We start from the raw sequence: 20,552 nt of genomic DNA, 5'->3' as shown, positions 1-20,552 counted from the left end.
TTTTTTTTTACAAATTCTATTCAAAGATATAAATTTTATTTTATGTCATCAATAGATCTTCTTATCAAAACACTCTGCAAGCTGTTTGTGGGAAAATTGTTGAATCATATTCTTCTGAATAATATATTGTAATTGAGATTGCAAATTTTTGGGAAACTGACGCTTTCAAGTTTCATACATTACTTTGTTTCTTTATTGGAAGTCATGAAGAAGGATATTCTCATGAAATAAGATATACAACCGAGCAACAACGGTAAACAAATCACATGAACAAGGACGCATTCGAAAGTTTTCACTCATTATTAATGATACTACTAGTTTCTTTCTTCTCTTCAAGTTGAAAAAAAAAAATCACGAATTATTTTTTTTAAATATCAAACAGATAATAGTTTTATAAAATAATATATATAACAACACATAATTAATATAATAATTACCAATAAGCAGACCATCCAAGATACATCTGAGAGAGGTTCATTGGATCAGTAGCTATTGATATCAGCTTTGACACGTGTTCGTCTGTGTCAGGATTTTCTTCTCCAAATTCTCTGAAATTTAGTTTATCTTCCAACTTCGAAATTGCCTTTTTGAGGGAAGATTTCTCTTTATCTGCATCATCATTGTCATCATTCTGGTACCAGATCATGTCAACAATGTTTTCTTTAGTGAAAATATCCAAGAAAGCCAAAATTGTTGATTGATTTCTTCTTAATGCGTTCATTACGTTTCTTGCTGTGATTGAGAAAACACCATGAACACCAGAAGGACCTAAAGCATCAACAATCATCCTCGTAAGTCTGAAAGGAACAACTTCTCTTGCTGTTTTCCTTAATGCAGCCTTTTCGAACACTTCGCTTAAATCGATATGGACTACATTGCCTCTCTTCTCCATCACCAATATGTTTGATGGATGTCTGTCGCCGAGTCCGATAATATATCCGACAAATGACATCAAAGAAGTCGATCTAGCGAAGTTTGTAGCTTGTATAAGCCATGATTCTGCACAAGGAGACTTCAGCCAGAGGACTTGTCTTAATTGGTCGGATGGAGCCGCTTCAACTAATTCATTGAAAATTTCCAATCTCTGGATCCTCGTTAGCAGCAAAGACGATTCCTTGCCTTTCGGAAGGAAGTCCATGTATACTTTGCTTTCCGCGGTCAATGGGAATTTTCGGAGCTTTCTGTACCATTTAATGAGCGAATACAACGTTTTTCCTCCTTCAGCCCAAGAAATGAGACCGCTCTGCCTCGAAAGAGGTGTTACGCCGTACAAATGTATCAAGGAATGCATCTCATCGCCAAATTTATCTTCGACCAAAATTGAATTAATCAGCGAAAACAACTGCATTACGTGCAAATCGAGTCTTAAGTCTACACCGCCCTTCAAAAGATACTTGTAAGTGATGCCATCCGTACCAACAATCGACATTTTTCGTGGATGTTGAGCAGAAGGCATTGTTTTCAATATATGATGGACGTGTGATACGAGAATCGGCTTCTGGCTGATACAATTGAGTCCTGGAATTGCAACCGAGAATGATTTCTGTTTACTTAGTTTTATATCGAAATCATTTACGTCAATTGTATCAATTTGGTCGATTAACAAGGTCAATCTGCTAATTATATTCTTCGTTGATGAGAAAATGCTTCCTATTTGAGTTTCATCTGAATTTTCTGAGAAATTAGCGATTTTCTTCCAAAAATCGAGATTTACACACTTCCTCATCCATTCATTATTCGATTCGTTATACGTCTGATGGAATTTGAGCACTTCCTGGATAATATTTGCCATTAATTTCTTATCCAACTGGTTTGAAGCTGCATTTAGTCTATTTAGTAGTGAAAGGAAGAGTTCGAAAGGAAGAACGGCCACGTAAATCAATGATTCAGTGAATGAATGCAAATCTTGCGAAATTGAGATGTTTTTCGCTTCGATTTTATCGATAAGACTTATGCATTCAGAGGAAGGATCCAATTTCCTTATCAATGAAAGGGAATACGAAAGCGCATGATAGTTTTCATCGGCTAATTTTTCAATTATCTTGAAAGCGACGTTTCTACAGCTTTCGCAAGTATGGGATAGTTGAGTTAATAGCTGTGGCATGATTTTATCGACACTTTCTGGTGGCAATTTCATTAATCTTTCGTTTGCCAGATCGAAATCCGGTAATTTCTTCGCGTTGTTGAAGAAAATGGAACACAACTGGCATAGATAATGCATTGCGCCACTCTTCAGGTCGATTAAAGAGATAAATCCCTTCATTGCGTTATTTGCGTAGATATGAGAGTCTTTTTCATCTAATCCGGACAAACTGAGGTTGGTATACGCAAAGTACTTCCACGCCTTGCAGTTATTTGGCTGGTGCTTGATAACGTCGTTCAACATTTCGAGTAAATTACTTAATTCTTTCGTTCGACTGGCAAATGAACAAACGGCGTTGCAGTATACATCGAGAGGTCCGTTCTTCTTAAGGTCTTCGATAAGAGTTTTGAGTTCTGAAGTGTCTTTCGTGATTCCTCGGTCAAATCTGACATTTGCGTACAGCAAACGGACTCTAGGGTCGTTATCCGGCAAGTATATGTGGCTAAGCTTGTCAAACAACTCCCATTCGCCTTGCATTCTTAAGGAATTGATGAAAATTAATCTCATTCCGAGCCGTTCTTCATCGCTAGCGTTATATAACGCTCTTTCTCGCGAAACCATCCTCAGCCATGTCGGATCTCTCGCTAAATAGTCTAATTTATCCGACCATAAATTGAGAACTTTGGGATCTGGGCCTTTATTGAAGCTGTCTATTACATCATTGAGTTCCTCGAATATCATGCTGTAGCAGATGGTCGGAATTGCCGGCTCATAATTTCCACTTGCGAAAATTTCTTCGTTTCTAACGATTGAGTTCCTTCCTCTTGATATCCAGTTAGTTGCTTCTTCGAGGTCTTTCTTCTTTATGCTTGCAATGCATCTCCAGTAGCAGTAACTTGGATCATCTTCAATAACGCTCTCGAAATAAGGCTTTTCATCGATTCCTTTCGAGATTGCGGCTGCTCCAAATACTGTTCCGAGCTCCTGTTTCATCTTCTTGGAGTAAGTTGGAAATTCTGGGAATCTTTCGCAAATTACGTCCCAATCGTCCATAGGAACGGAACATTTGAGGAGCCCTATCAAATACTGGTCATTCCTGTCATTCTCCTTATATCTAATCATGTAAATTTCCCTTGCTTTCGACCACATGTTCAAATTCTCCAATAAATCGCAATTTGTGCATTCCTGAGGTACCATCATTTGTAATCCTAATGCACAATCTTTTCGCTTAAGTTGCGTTTCAATTCTGAGGCAATTCAAAAATAGAGTGTCACTTTTTGGAATTGAAGCGTAAAATCTCAGAGCTCTGAACCAGGAGTTACATCTTTCGGAGATCTGGCCTGGCAAGAGCGGTTCGTCTGGAAATAGTGAGAAATTCGCTCTGTCGAGTGATTCGCATGTTGCAGAAACCAAATGAAGGATCATTTGAGGGACATTTTGGGAAATAATCGATCTTATGTAGTTGGAAAGCTGTTGTCTCTCTTCAGCAGACGTATTCTCCCATACGCTAAGGAATATCAATGGGAAAATATTGAGATGAAGTGTTGTCGACGACATTAACAAGGGTAAACATGCTCTTATAGCAGGAGATCTTGAACATAGAGCCAGTTCTTGGGAGAAGTTCAAGGCCCAGGCTGTCCAATTACCTTCACTTGCCGTAGATCTGAATCTTCCTTGTTCTATTGTTAATTGGACTGACTTTGGATCGAACTGCATCTTTGGTCTTTGGTAATACGGGTCAGGAGTGGTCTGCAACTGCTTTGCAAATGGAGATTTATCAAGATCAATCTGAATTTTCTGCTTTACAGTCGAAATCAACTCATCTAATACCGGCGATATACCTTTAAGATCAACAGGCATCATCATTATCGTATCAGGATACTTCGCAATCAGTACATATAACAATTGAATCGCATTTTGAGTTGTTTGAGCCCCATTTACCTGCGAAAGTGCCAGTTTAAGGCTTGGCAGTACTAATTGCTTCATTCCGCCAGACGCAATCGCTTGACTTAAGTACATTAACGCGTTTTGACTCGTTGAATCTTTATTTTCAACGGCGGAACTGATGTAAGTGAAGAACTCCTGTGTGCAGCCGTCGGAATAGATCGTGAGAAGAGTAAGAGTTAGTAGAAATGATGATCTGATCTCTTGTGAAGTTACGGATTTCGAATTTAAGACAGAAATGACGGTTTTGAACGTTTGAAGGCCAAATTGGCCGAACTCTGATTTGAGGGAATATATAAGAGCGTTAACTGTTCGGACAGCTTCGATAGAAACGCCATTTGGAAGGAAATTTTGGACAATTTGCATGATTGACTGAGCGTGAGGCAGAATTGCTACATCTACAAGCAATATTATCGATCTGAGGAATCGAAATAGCGATTCGTGGCTTGAATTTTGTTCATTGAACAAATTCACGAAAATTTTAACGATGACATCCAAATATTGAAGGCAATTGGATGCATCGGACTGAAAGATGTAAACAATAGCGTTGATAAGCGTCGTCGGCTCGTGATTTCTGGATTTCGATTGTAATTGATCGACAATGTAGCCCATAACGAAGTCTAAGTAACATTTCTCGCGTTTGGATGGGTCAGAGAGTTGCGATGAGTCGATTGTGACTTGTTTCGGCTCAGTTGAGTGGAACCAATAAGGATCTAGCGGTCCAATGGTTCCGAACAACGTCGTAAATGCTTCTAATACGCTCGGATTGTGATCGTTCTGTATAAAACTTAATAATTTGTTGATTAATTCTAATCCGTTAATATCTGTATCATGGAGTACATTTACGCACCGGAAAATGCATCTGAGAGTTCTCAGTACTTCGATATGGAAGGTAGGATGCGAATTAATGTATAACTGGTTAATAATATCATTTGTAAGTTTTGAAACTTTATGAAGGACTTCGTTTAATGAGTAACCGATGGCCTGTACGACATGGAGACAAGAGATCCTTATCAATCTATCGCATTTTTCATCGTGGTGCTGATTAACTCTTTCTTCAAAAGTTTGGTGCAAAGGAGGAGGATTCTGAAACAATGTACTGATGAAATCAATTATTTGGCTGTACAATGGTATCGAAAATTCCCCGGAATTCTTGATTAAAGATGGTAATTTTAGAATTAATTTCTTCCTTTCATTTATTAAATCTGTATGGAAGAATTCTACATCCATATGTGATATACGTGTCCAAAATGTACTTAAAGTATTAACTGGGAATTTCTTTCTTATCCGACCAATTAACTCAATTGCGAGGATTCCAACGTGAGTACTTACGTCATCGATGTACTGTTCAACGAGCGATACAAGGGAAGCATCGCTGAATGTATCCAAGAGCCATTCAGGGAATTCTTTCATTATTATGATTCTTACGTCTTTTTCTGGGTCATTTTGGCCATTAAATAAGATATTTATGGTTGTTTCATACCTGTGGTTTTGGTTCAACTCGCACATGGCGTAGAGAACTCTTATTGTCTTAATTCTGATATCTTTGTTCGAATCTGATAAATATTTAGTACAATACGACCAATATCCATCACATGAGAATTGTACAAGACGGGAGAATAGTCTTAAAGCCTCTAATGCAATGATTATTCGTTCCGGATTTTTTTCGAAAATTTCTTTAATCAAAGGATGCAAAATTGCTAAGAATTTGAATGTGTACTGAGGGAAACATAGTAAGAAATTGTTCATTGCTTGTAAAACAGAGATAGATAAAGGAGATGAGGTAAATGTTGTAAAAATCGTTTGATGATCGACTTTTTTGTATTGTACAGATAGTATAGCACTTATTATATCAAAGAAACATGAGTTCGACTTCGGTAAAACCGTTTTTGCCACTTCAAAAGCGTATTCACAAAATTCTTCCGGAAAAACTTTAATTATACGGCATAAATTTGTACAAACGGTTACTTCTGAATAATCTATCTCAGAATTTTTCAAAATTTGTTGTATTTCGTTGAGATATTTGATTGTTCCTTGTTTGTAGCTTTCGCAGAAGAATGCAATAAATTCTATGAACGATTTATCAAAATTTCTGGTCAAAAAGTTTAAAAATGAGGAGAAAAAATCGGAAAATCTTTGAGTTGTAATTCTCCTGTAGTTTTTCATTAAAGCAGTAAGTAGAAGTAAATATCCGTATGCGTGTACCATCGCTGGACTTCCATTTGCCCTTGATTCAAAGACCACGATGCTATCCGAAATGAAAACTTTTGTTGCTTCATCGACAGAAGGATTTCTTGAAAGGCTCATCATGCATAACTCAACAGCAGTATTTTGGGCTTCCGGGTTATCAAATTTGAATGCAGCATTTACGACAGAACTTAAAATCGAGTTGTAGTTTGTTGTATTCGACGCGCTACAGAAATATAAACGTTTCATGATCAAAGCTGAAGATAATATAGCGTGCGGCGTTGGTCTTGTTGCAATCCAAGAAGCACATCTTTCAAATAATCTCGGAATAAATGGCGTTGATATCTTTCTGTTAATATGTTCAAATAGATACGATGTTCCTGTGATGATTAATATATTCTCCGCTGGTAAAATTCTTTCTAATTGCGCAATTAAATTTTGCAATTCTGGTTCTTTATCGATGAAATTCAAGTAAAATGCCAGACCTGTAAGAGCTGCAACACGATCATCTATCTCATGGCTGTGAAGACTGTTCGTTGCCCAGCTAAACAGTTCTTTTGTAAAAGATTGCCGAACTTCATCATTGGATTGGAAAAATTGACGGACGAATTCTTGACCTGCGAGCTTTTTGGCTTCAGAAAAGGTACTGCATTTAGGAATGAGTGAAGTAACTTTACTGAAGTTGAAGATTCGCGTCATTTTCTGAGGGTCTATCGTTTCTGACCTAAAATTTTACACTTTTTTGAGGACTTCACTCCTAATTAGAACATGTTTTTATTAGGAAAATATGCTTTTATGAGGAAAGTAAAAATATTTTTTCACTTGTGTTTTCTTATTAAGACAAGATTCTCTTGCAGATAAAAAAAATGTGACGCCCTAACAATCTATTCTATTAGAATAAAATATATTGAATCAGCAGCATCTATAGCGGATAAAAAAAGTCTGTCTTTGATTGAAAAGAAACAAAATTGTTTGCCAATTTAAGGGTCCACTGTAAAAATTGAAAGTCTCTCAAAATTGAGAGGCGATTCACAAATAATCGTTATCGTCTTTTTTCGAAAATCCACTTTTCCTAATGTTCTGATTAATATTTTGTGAATGCAATAATGAAGTATATGTTTTTGTAAGATGGTAATATATTCTATAACTTCAAATCGGATAAAAATTGCAAAATCGGCGAGTTTTATAAGAACATGATTTTTTCGAATTTTTTCGCTTTTGGATGCGTATTTTGAAAAATAGATATTTTCGAATTTTGATTTTATCTTAAGAATAAGTTTTATATTAGGAATTTTTTTGACCTATTTCCTAATTCCGATGTTTTTTTTAGGAATTTATTTGAGAAGAAATTAGGAATTTCGCTTTAATGCCATTACATCCTAATATTGTGATGCATGTAGTTTATATTTATTGAGGCTAATGCCGGGATATCTTGCGTTTAAAAAAAATTCAAAGAATTGACAATTAGATAGCACAAATTTAATTCTCTAGACAAAGTATTATTGCTTATATATTCAAAACATTATCCTTAGTTTTGATATGTTGGCCAAAAATTTTCGTGTTATTTTTTGTGTTTAAGCATAAATAAAGGGTCATAATTGAGTCAAGTTGTATTTTTTGATATTTTTTGCTTTTCGAGCCTAAATAGGTAGCCAAGATAATGCCTAAAAATAAGGTTCTAAATTCTGAAGTTTACATGATTCTCTCGTGTGCACCCTTAAGCAATGTTTTGGAACCCACTATTATTATTATCGGCTGATTCAGGGATTGGAAACTTAGTTAATTGATATTTGTTTGAATTTTTAGTGCTTTTTTACAGTTTTGGTATTCCACCATTCGACTTTTCCAAAAGACAATAATCAAACTATGATTGATATGAATAGATATAGAATTTCAAAAAGCATTAATAAATATGAATAGAAAGCGAATGTCATAAAATAATGAAAAATATGAATGGAGAGAGAATTCTATAAAATAATGAATGATATTAAAAAAAGGAGAATAAGTTTCAAATTAACATCAGAACCATGTTCAACTAGGAATTTGACGATTTCAATTGAATTCACTTTGATTGCAAGACTAAGAGGACATTCATTAATATCACCAGAATTTCAGAAAACAACGATAAATATGAAGATAAAGAACATTTCATAAAACAGCAATAGATATGAATAGAAAGGGAATTCTATAAAACAATAATAAATATGAAGGATAATGTAATTAAACAATTAAAAATGTTAATATAAAGAAAATTCTATAAAACAATGAAACATATGAATGGAGAATTAATTCCATAAAACAATGAAACATATGAAATAAAGAATGATATGAAAAAAGGGAGAATAAGTTTCAAATTAACATCAGAACCATGTTCAACTAAGAATTTGACAATTTCAATTGAATTCGTTTTGATTGCAATGCTTAGTGGGCATTCGTTAATAGTGAGAGAAGTTTACAAAACAATTATAAATTTGAAAAGAAAGAGAATGTAATAAAACAACGATAAATATGAAAATAAAGAAAATTTCATTAAACAATGCTAAATATGAATAGATTGAGAATTCCATAAAAACAAAAATTAATTTATAAGAGAAAAAGAATAAAAATCTTGTTGTATTCTGCCTTGACTAGGGTATTCGAATACTTCAATTGGCTTAAGGTTCCTAAAATCACATTTGAAATATTTTGCTGTTTCTAAATAAATAATTTAAGTTGGAAGGAATGTTGAATATTATTGGCGTTTTTTTTTTTTGAAACAACATTGAATTCCTTTCAATATATCTAATTGCATTTTCAATTGATAATATGATCTCATATATTGTAAATAGCTTGGTTTCAATTAAATTATTTTTGATTTGCTTGAAAAGTTCCTCTATTTTGTTTTCGTCGAACGTATTTAGCTTGTACAACGTTTGGAATATGCCAATATAATCTTTGAATAAATCCAGAAGTTCACAAGATATGATTCTTTCTCACCATTCAATAACAAATTTTGTAAAAAGATCAACACCATTTCTGAAATGGCGATTAATTTATTTTATGAGCCAAATTGTCAATATGATAAATTGTAGAACTTGGTAAAAGAAAAAACGTTCCATATGAATTGAGATTTATTGACATCAGAAATATATAGCGGGGGACATTAGACCAATTCACTCAAGATTTCGGAAAAAAATAAACACGTGTTAAATCCTTTTTCCCTTATCAATTCATCACATGGAAATTACGAAGAAGAATTATATAAAGTGGAACCATTCACACAAGATTCATTTTATTCAGGCATTAACTCAAGAAACTATATCAGATAGTGATTATCAAATATATCTCAATGATGCTAAAAATTTAAGAATAGATTAGAATATTTTATTCATTATTGCAATAAAGATGTTGAAATTATGATTGACCCAATCGATAAAATTATTGAAGAAACATTTGTTTATAAATTGATGCTTCATAATCTTTCTTTATCATCGAATGCATCAATGATTCGTTACGCTTTAGCATATAAAGACTTTAATCCTAATGAAAAATATCCTGAGGAAGAGATAGAATCAAGTTTTGAATTAACGAAAAAGTATTGGAAAATATAAAATTGAATCATATAAGAAACAAGATGAAAAAGCAGAAAAGGGATACTAAAAATAATGTTTCAATGGATGATTTTCAATACTATCACGATTTAATCCTTTCATCTAAATGCAAAATGTGTGGTAAAGCGTTTACATATGCAAATAAACCAACATTAGATAGAATCGATAATGAAAAACCACATACCAAAGAAAATTGTCAGTTAATGTTTGTTTATTGCAATGTCGTAAAATCAAATAAAGATGAAGATGTTCAACGTTAAGAATCAATTTAAGAAATTATGCATTAAAAAATAATTTACCAATGACTTTAGACAGTTGAAGCTTATCACATTCTCCGTAATGGATTACTGGTGGTTATCAAATGTTCAACATAGAGTAAATCTTAAAGGAATCACGCACATTAATAAAACTTTCATATATCCAGAACTAAAACTGTATCAAATGAGGACACCACAACATTATTGACTCATTTCGTTGGGTTGACTTTAATTCATTATATCCTTCATCATTTTCATCTAACCTCATGATTTCATTCAATAATACTGACCATAAAATGTTATGCCGGGAAGATTGAATGGTGTTATCATTTGTGATACAGCAACAAAGAAAGCAAAGCATGGGAATAATTAAGAAGAAAAATACTTTATTCGTGGCTGAAGTAAAGGGTCACATTGATGAAAAATCATTAATGATTACATAAACTTTTTACCGATAATAAGAAACTTAGATATTATCACAGATGAAAAAAACAATTGGCAGTTTTATGTATAATTACATGAAATCAAACAATTTACCAGTTGACCAGAAACAGAGGAAATTAACTCATTAGCATCAACACAACAACCAATATCAACCATTTTCTTCTTATTACTATGGTATCTAATGAACAGATTTCATTTTATCATGATGAATTCAATCAATTTTAACATTTACTAAAAACACTTGTTTAAAATGAATTTGCGAAAATTTATGAACGAAAGACAAAAGGCTAAATTAGAAGAAAATAAAGGAAAAAGTTTATTTGTGAAGATTTCGCTTAATGGATCATATGGTTACGATGCAATGAATACACAAAATTACCAAAGACTAAAAATAATGAATGCACAGAAGGCACGCGTTGCATGTATGTCAAATAAGTTTAAAACATAAGAGAAATAGGTGAAGATACATATCAAGTGATGCTTAAAGATAGATTTTTTAAGATGTGATACATGTTTACAAGAGGCATTTTTACTTTAAGATAAGCAAAATACTGGTATTTAGTTTTCATTTATGATTTTATGTATAAATGCATGGATGTTAATCGTTTTCATTTCATTGAAGGTGATACTGATTCATCTTATTGGGCTATGCTGGCGATCCAAGTCTTCCTAACACTCAAGCATTTCAAGCAATTGTTACCGATAAACAATTTTATGATAAAAACATTTTCAAATTCGCACCATTTGATTTCTTCTGTTTTGATGAGAAATTTAAACCTAAATTAAAGAATAAAGCTGAAGAAAAAACACATGAGAAGAATATTTGGGTTTAGCAATTGAGAAACAAGGTGATAACATGGTTGCTTTATGCCCTAAGTGTTATACATCATTCAACGTTCAATTGATGGGTGATTTTAAAAAGATTGCACAAAAAATGAAAGGTGTTAGTTTAGACAAAATAAACATTTAACACCAAAAATTATTTGGATATAAATAAATGATAAATTTATTTGATGGTCAGAATATTAATTTACAACTTAAAAACGGGTCAATGACTCGCTTAACAATCGGTAAGACTGCATTAACAGGAGCACACACTAAGGCTGTATGTTGTGAAAATGGATGTTGTATGCCATTTATTTAATACAATTTAAAATTTTATTTTTAATGAAAATGCCACAGAAGAGACAAAAGGAACCGTAAATGATGGTTTGACTATATTCAAAGAGGTGGGCACCTTAAAAAACATTTTATTTTATTTTATATAAATGAATACGAGATTTAAAAATTTAATTGATGATTTAGTACTTAATCAAAATTTTCTTAATTATTATGAATTAAAATCATATCTCCAAAAATAATAACAATAATAACGGGTGATGATATGGATTATTATTATCCATATTATAAAAATGAAATTTTTGAAATATCATGATAAAATAATTTCTAAAATTAAAGACAAAATTAAAAATAATGAATATAAAGGGAAAACTAAATCACAACTTAAACAGTTGAAAGATTTCAAAAATAAAGTATTAACAGAAGAAGATATTGATGAATTATATAAAATTATATAATCCTGAGCCGCAAAAACCAAAGGAACAAAAACAAAATGCAAAAACCCAGGTCCTTCAGACCATAAATGAAGCACAAGCTTTAATTTATGATTCATTAGTTAAACATATTCAGCCCGACTTTTAAATGAAGATCAACTTTTGAATTCATCCTTCAACATAAACTCGAAGCGGGAAAGTATATAAACCTTTATATACAGCATATTTAAAACAAATGAATAGAATACATCCAGAATTAATGAAGGAGGAATGAAATCCAAAATCAAAGCAGATAAATTAAACACCACTGCAACACCAAACCTCCAACGACAGTACCCCTCCTCCTTCAGTTAATCCTTCATCATTCACTTTATTATATCCATTTCAAACATTAAGAAGCAAAAAGATTTTAAAAAGGATTCAAGATATTAAATAAACCAAATTACCGAAAATTCAATCTGAATATTCAAAAGGAAACGTTACTTATTATTTTGCTCCATATCCATATTCATACGAAAATTGATACCTCGAATTATTCCAAAAGGAAACGTTACTTATTTATTTGCCATTAACATTAACACTAGATATTTATATTGCATTCCGGTGAAAGGGAAAACAGAACAGGAAACAAGAAGAGCTATACAATACTTACTAGATCATGAAAGAGTAGATAATATCAGGGGTGATGGTGATAAAGGATTTCAGGCAGCTATGGCTCATTATTTCCCACAAATTAATTTTTACTTCTCATCCTCTCCATATACGTTTCATAATAAAATAGTTGATGCGGCAATGAGAACTCTTAGAGATGCGTTAGGGGTTAACGGTCAGATATACTGGGATGGAAATCATGACTCCATCATACAACAGTTAGTATATTATTATAATAATACATGGCATAGAACTATAAACATGAAACCGGTGGAAATGAAAAATGATATTTCAAAAGAATGGGAATATATTAGAAAGCAAATGGAAAAGTTAAATGATGTTAAACGTGAACAAATTAATTCGGGGCTCATGAATTTTAAACAAGGGGATAAAGTTTTGATTCATCTCGATTATGGAAAAACTGATAATCAATGACTGATAAATAAACTTTAAAATAAACTTTGAACTCATCAAATTCTTTTTAAAGTTTATTTTTTTATTTTTTATTTCATTATGGTAGTGAATCTTTCATTCATGAAAATAATTATTTCTAATTTCTTTTACTCTCTCGTACATACTAGATTTAAAGAATTCAGAACTTTTACCATAATCTCCTAAATGTTTTCTTATCTTATTGGTTTTCCATTCATTATATGAAACTGTATAAACTTTATCTTTATCTTTGCATCTTTCATCACTTCCAATATATTTATATTTCAATTTTGATTTATTGGTTTCATATTCATTAACGTTTAATAATTCACAGTCTTCCTTTTTAAATAAATGTTTTATGTATTCAGGATTAACAATTCTATAATATTGCTTCCCTTTAAATCTTTGAATATAAACAGGAACACCATCCTCTAAAATTCGATAATCTATTTTATCTGGTTTTACTTGTTGGGTCATTTATGTAAGAATAAAAAAATAACTTTAATTTTTTTAATGGTTTATAAATATATTTTTATTTTTTATTTCATTATGTATGGGCTGAGTGTAAATGTCTTACAATTTTGAAATTTTTTTAAATCTTGATTTATTCAAAAACGTAAGAATAAAACCGTAAGAATCATATATTTTTTAATTAATATGTTAAAAAAATGATACAAAATCGCTCGATATTGTATGAATTCTTACGTTTACAAAAAAAGTCACAAAACCCATCCTATCCTACTACTTCATCATACTATTTTTTTATTTTTTAAATCCTGATTTATGTAATCCGCCCTTGATGTGTTATAATAAATACCTTTTTCGTAATCACTTTATAAGAGAGCTGCTGTTCAAAAGTTTTTCCAATCACAAATTTCCTTTTCTTTTTCTCAATTCTCGTTAAATCCATAGTCACAATTCTTTTCTAAATCATTTTGCATCAAGAAAAAGAATAACTGAAAAGCAGAAGGTCAGAAATTTCCTCAATTTGACACTTTACAATTGCCACTTTTATAATCGATGCGATCGTTCTTTGGAGGCCAACAGAAGCAAACTCCGCAAACAATTCTCAAGGAACTTCTTCATAACGTCTCGCAGTCCCAAACAACTAAAATTTCACCACAACAAATTGGATATTTCATGAAATACACTCAAAATATCGATTTAGCCGGTGAATTAGTTTTAGCATTAACAGATCACATCGATCAGCATGCAAACGAACCAGCAGATGTTTTGAAAACATTACAAATTCTCTTCTTTTGTCTTTCAAAAGCCCATGATACAGTTCTTCCTGCTGCTCAAGCATTTGCTCCAGAAATTGCAACAATATTCTTACTCTCATTCGAAAAATCCAACTGCACATTGAGAGATGCTGTTCATCTTCTCACACGTACAATATATAACCATTTAATTCGTAATGAGCCATTACCATCTCTCGAATCATACGGCTTGAACTTTGATGTTCAATCCCCTCCACCAGCAGAGTCTCGCCAGCAAAGACCATCTAACAGAGCTCCTCCATTAGGAAGATCTAATAAACAAGGTCAGCAGCCATTCCACAACCATCCAGAACCACATAGGCAGCAGACCAGTGAAGATCTTTTCGACTGGAAGGACAACGAAGATGCCGGAAATGGCGACAAATTCGGTGAAATGCAATCTTTCGATACGAAACAATCAGCTCCTAAGCCAAAGAGCGAGATGAACTTACCAGAAAAAGACAGGCCAAGGGCACCAGCAGCCTTCGCAAACGGTGGACATATCGCGGCATCGAATTTACCAAGGGGAGATGACACTTTAATCAACTGGGAAGACAACGAACCAGAAGATGAAGCAGCTCCGAAGAAAGATCCAGTACAAGACGTGTTTGGCGATGTACAATTTGGCTCATTTGAGACACAAGATACAAAATCGAATGAACCAGATCTTTTCGACTTTTCCAATGCTCAGCCAAAGGGTACAAAGTCATCTTCCAACCAAGATATCTTTGATCCTTTCGAAGGCGGATTCCAGAATTCTTCCGAACAATTAAACCAAGACGAGAACGACTTCTTAGGCAACCAGGATGATGACGGACAGACATTTGACCCATTCTCAGGTGGAGAAGACGTTTTCGACCCATTTGCAGGCCAACAACCACAAGAACAACAAAAACCAGCCGCAAGAAAAACAATTACTTCTCAGGACACAACGGATCCACTTCCGAAATCTCTTCCTTCTTCAACAAACGCTTCTCAGAACGGTACTTTCGATCCATTCGGTGATTTGACATCACAAGGTACTGACTCGACCAAACCGAAACCGCCGTCAGGTGATGGATTTGATCCTTTCGCAGGAATGACAAATTCTGCCAAAACAACCGCAAAACCGCCGTCAAATGACACTTTTGATCCATTTGCCGGAGCATCGAAACCAACATCTTCCAACAATAATTTCGATGCATTCACAAAATCATCCAATCCAGGAACAGCTAAGCAACCATCAAATGACACATTTGATCCATTTGCTTCAAGTGTTCCATCGAAACAACCACAGAGTTCCAAGGATATTATGGACATGCTCTCTGCTCCATCTCCAAAGGTAAATGATGACACATTTGATCCTTTCGCTGGTAATTCTAAACCAGTCCAGTCAAATGCACCACAAGGTATCGATTCGACCAAACCGAAACCGCCGTCAGGTGATGGATTTGATCCTTTCGCAGGAATGACAAATTCTGCCAAAACAACCGCAAAACCGCCGTCAAATGACACATTTGATCCATTTGCAAGCTCATCCAAACCAGAACCAGCCAAACAAGCATCAAATGACACATTTGATCCATTTGCAGGAAGTTCAAAGCCAGAACCTGTCAAAACCACCATCAAACCGCCGTCAAATGACACTTTTGATCCATTTGCCGGAGCATCGAAACCAACATCTTCCAACAATAATTTCGATGCATTCACAAAATCATCCAATCCAGGAACAGCTAAGCAACCATCAAATGACACATTTGATCCATTTGCTTCAAGTGTTCCATCGAAACAACCACAGAGTTCCAAGGATATTATGGACATGCTCTCTGCTCCATCTCCAAAGGTAAATGATGACACATTTGATCCTTTCGCTGGTAATTCTAAACCAGTCCAGTCAAATGCACCACAAGGTATCGATTCGACCAAACCGAAACCGCCGTCAGGTGATGGATTTGATCCTTTCGCAGGAATGACAAATTCTGCCAAAACAACCGCAAAACCGCCGTCAAATGACACATTTGATCCATTTGCCGGCAGTTCTAAACCAGAACCAGCCAAACCAAAGCCGACAGCATCAAACAATGCATTTGATGCATTCTCATCTCCATCTAAGTCTCCTTCTAAACCAACAACAAATGATACATTTGATCCTTTCGCTGGTGTCCAACAACAGAAACCAGCACGGAAACAAGCATCTTCCAATGCATTTGATATGTTTGGTTCTGCTTCCCCTTCACCAGCAGCTTCAAACAAAGCTTCTCAAAACACATTTGATATGTTTGGTTCTTCTTCTTCAACACAACAAAAACCAAAACCATCAAATGATGTTTTTGATCCATTCGCTGGAATGCAACAACAACAGAAACCACAGCCACAACAACAACAGTCTCTTAAGTCTAAATTCGCTGCTCAGCCTCAACAACAACAACAGAAGCCACAACAGAAGTTGTTAGGAGCAGGTCCATCACAACAGAACCAGGGCTCAAAGGGATCAGATGTCTTTGATATGCTTGGATTCTAAATTTTTTTTTACTTTTTTATTTCTCAAAAAATTTTTTATGTTCATACTTTTATGACATCCATAACTTTATGTTCCAATTTCTAAGGTGAAGAGTTAATATTTTTTTTTGAATAATATTTATTCTTTAAGGGTACACTTACGCCCCTATGACGGGGCCTTCAATTCAGATGTTCAAGGTTAATTTTCAATGTCGCTTCACGCCAGTTGTCAAAATTTGAATCAATGTCAGATGGGCGTAAATGCAGCCTTAAAAAGTTTATTCAATTAACTTTTCAATAGACTCAAAATTTCTTTTTAAAAGCACTATATAATATTATGTGATGTTTATTCGTGAATAATGCTAACATTACTATATCTTTTTTCAAAATAGAATAATGTTAATTTTTTTTAGAAAAGAAATATTAAACATTTGTAGTACCATGTTCAGTTAAGAATTTGATAATATTTGTTGCTTTAATTTTGAAAGCAATATCAAGAGGGCATTCATTAATATCGAGATAATGTAATAAAACAATGATAAATATGAAAAGAAAGAGAATTATATAAAACAATGATAAATATTAATAGAAAGAAAATGTAATAAAACAATGATAAATATGAAAAGAAAGAGAAATCTATAAAACAATGATAAATATGAAAAGAAAGAGAATGTCATAAAACGATCATAAATATGAAAAGAAAAAGAATTCTATAAAACAATGATAAATATGAAAAGAAAGAGAATGTGATAAAACGATGATAAATATTAATAGAAAGATAATGTAATAAAACAATGATAAATATGAAAAGAAAGAGTATATCATAAAACATTGATAAATATGAAAAGAAAGAGAATAAGTTTCATGTTAACATCTGCACCATGCTCAACTAGAAATTGGACAATTTCTATGGAATTTGCATTGATAGCAATACTAAGAGGACATTCATTAATATCGAAATAATATCATAAAACAATGATACATATTAATAGAAAGAGAATGTGTTAAAACAATGATTAATATGAAAAGAAACAGAATGTGATAAAACAATGTTAAATATGAAAAGAAAGAGAATATAATAAAACAATGATAAATATGAAAAGAAAGAGAATATCATAAAACATTGATAAATATTAATAGAAAGAGAATTTCATAAAACAATGATAAATATTAATAGAAAGAGATTGCCATAAAACAATGATAAATATTACCCAGATTTTCCTTACTTTTACCACCCCTCTAAAGCTGGGGACACCGCCTATCGTTGGGAGTAGCTATTAAATAGAACCACCAAGGGTATTTTTCGAACTGCCGGTGTAGTGTAGTGGAAACATCTGACATAATGATTCATTGTGCCAAGCTTTTATTCCCATTTAGCTAATTTTTTTCTTTTTTGGATCATGAATTTTTTTTTGGGTCACTATAAGATTTGTTTCATGTTCTAAATCTGCTGCATATGTAATCTATTTTTATTTACCTATTTTTTAAAAATCTATTGGATTGCCAAATTTGAATATATTTAAAATCATAAAAATCCAAAAACTATAAATATATGTTTTATGCATAGTGCCGATTATGGCATTCCAAACGGGAACTGCGGTTGGTTACCATGGATTTCCGTCACCGGTCACATTTTAAAGATTTTTAAAGCCTTATAAAAATATGCTTTGTAAATCATTTTTTGTAAATCGGCAAAAATTTGGTAATTTTCTTCAACTAATAAATCTGCGAATAGCATTTATAATACAAGAACAATCTTTTAAAATGCGTTTGATTCATTTTTGTATAATTTCATATAGGCACATATATTCTTCCGGGACTTTCCGTGATTTTACCGTAAAATCATTAGTTTACACCAATTTTTCCGTATTTTGAATAGTTTACTGCACTTTTTCCGTAAAATTGAGTTACGGGAATCCGCAAAATTTCCGGACCTCATTTTTCATAGAATATAATAATAATATTTGATAAAAAGATATATTATTTATATTTTTGATTTTTGAATTACGGAAAAAGTGAATTGTTAACTTGATTTTTTTATATGGTTAATTTTTCAAATGATATTATGAAGATCTAAAATATTAAAAGTAAAAAATTGAATTACGGAAAAAGTGAGGTCAAAAGTGAAATAAATTTGCAGAACAATTTTCATTGAAATAAGACATTGAGTATCACACTTTAGTGAATCAACATCTATAAGAATGAAGTGTTTTGAAGCTGAAATAATATTGAATAGAAATTAATTTTTCTGAAATTTTGAATGAAATTATGGGAAATAAAAAAATTACTAAATATTGTATTCATACAAATATATTATTTTAAAGGAAAAATAGATGCTGATAGAAACGATGAAAAATTTTGAAAACTTTACAATTAATTAATGTTCGTTAACCACAGAGCTTGCAATCCAAAGCTCACGTTAGACTACAAAAGTCATGAAGTCTCATACTAAGGGATATCCAACATATATTTTAATAATCTAATGTTTGTGACAAATATTCAACATAAAATTAAGTTTTCGTTTCGTTACAAGGCATTCATACTTTGGAGATATCATATTTAATGTACAGAAAAGTTAATATTAAACAATACATGCTAAAGAATTAATAAATAAGATAATAAAATAAATTTATACGTAATTACTTTCATTTAATATGCTTTATGCTGTATAATATTGATTAAGAGGCATTAAAAGGTTCCATAGTCTGCTTTTATAGGCAAGATTTTTGATAAAAATTTAAAATTTTGAAAAATGATGAGAAAAGGAAAAAAAAGGTAAATGAGAGCAAGAGGAGGGAAAAAAAAGAAAAAGAAAAGAAAGGGAAGGGAAAAATAAAAGAAAGAAGGACATATAAAAATTTAGATGCGCATTCTTAATGCCGAGGCGGCTTGCCGCCGAGGCGCGATTTTTTTAGGCCTCTACGGTAACCCGGCAATGTTTTTTTAAATCTTGTACAGCCCTAGTGCCGATACTCAAATATCAGATCACTTAGATCCATGAATAATATCCGAATTTTTTTTCTTAAAATTAAACTTCAAAACTTCTTGCAATCTTATTCTTAATCAATTGTAAATTTTTAAAACCATTTTTTAAAATAATTTTGCGTAAATTTTATTCTCATGTTGTTTTAATCGAAAATTGATACATTTTCAAAAAAATAATATTGACTTATGAAATTCATTTTTAAGGTGAAAAAGTATTGTTTTTATTAAAGTATATGAATAATATATAAAAAATTAATGAATAATATAAGCAGATTTTTAGTTTACAAAACAAATATGAGCAATGCAATTTCAAACTTTTGCTGGCAATTTCGATATTGCTCAAGTTTGTAGTATTTGTGATACCTATAACATCGGCTTAATCAAAATTCGATTTTTCTTATGAGTTATTGAGAAAATTTGATTGCAATGAGAAGGATTTCGACGTTTTTGATAAACTAAGAGCTGAGCTTTAGGGGTTCAGTTCATTTATGGCTGTAGTTTGATGCGTAGATCTCTTTTTTATTGTAAATTCTTTCAGCATGGAGATCGAGAATGAATCTTTTGAGAACTTTATGAGTTTTTACACCCGTAAAGAGGTCCTTCGAGGAAAGATAGTCCAGAATACATGAAGATGTGGGTTAACCAAAAATTTCCGATGGTTTCCCCATATTCATGTAGATCTTCGAAAA

The 20,552-nt window shown here is 32.5% G+C and overlaps 2 protein-coding genes across 2 annotated transcripts, besides 3 other annotated features; one reads left to right on the top strand and one right to left on the bottom strand.

Moving 5' to 3' along the window:
* Nucleotides 1–431: 431 nt before the first annotated feature.
* On the bottom strand, nt 432–6,913 carry TVAGG3_1017500 (ataxia telangiectasia mutated (ATM) -related family; the record flags this gene model as incomplete). Its single annotated transcript, XM_001325106.1, has 1 exon — nt 434–6,913. The coding sequence occupies one exon, from the start codon at nt 6,911–6,913 to the stop codon at nt 434–436; it is 6,480 nt and encodes a 2,159-aa protein (XP_001325141.1).
* Nucleotides 6,914–12,548: 5,635 nt separating this feature from the next.
* Nucleotides 12,549–13,145: a mobile genetic element.
* Nucleotides 13,146–14,152: 1,007 nt separating this feature from the next.
* TVAGG3_1017480 (uncharacterized protein) lies at nt 14,153–16,908 on the top strand (the record flags this gene model as incomplete). The annotated part of the gene is made up of 1 exon (XM_001326420.1): nt 14,162–16,900. One exon carries the CDS (start codon nt 14,162–14,164, stop codon nt 16,898–16,900), a length of 2,739 nt encoding a protein of 912 aa, XP_001326455.1.
* Nucleotides 16,909–17,025: 117 nt separating this feature from the next.
* Nucleotides 17,026–17,151: a mobile genetic element.
* A 2,497-nt stretch (nt 17,152–19,648) lies between these two features.
* Nucleotides 19,649–19,842: a mobile genetic element.
* The last annotated feature ends 710 nt before the right edge of the window (nt 19,843–20,552 follow it).

This window comes from Trichomonas vaginalis, chromosome I (genome assembly GCF_026262505.1).
Source record: "Trichomonas vaginalis G3 chromosome I, whole genome shotgun sequence".
Taxonomy (NCBI): Eukaryota; Parabasalia; order Trichomonadida; family Trichomonadidae; genus Trichomonas; species Trichomonas vaginalis.
The sequence above is the reverse complement of the archived record's forward strand: the minus strand, read 5'-3'. Positions and strand labels throughout refer to the sequence as shown.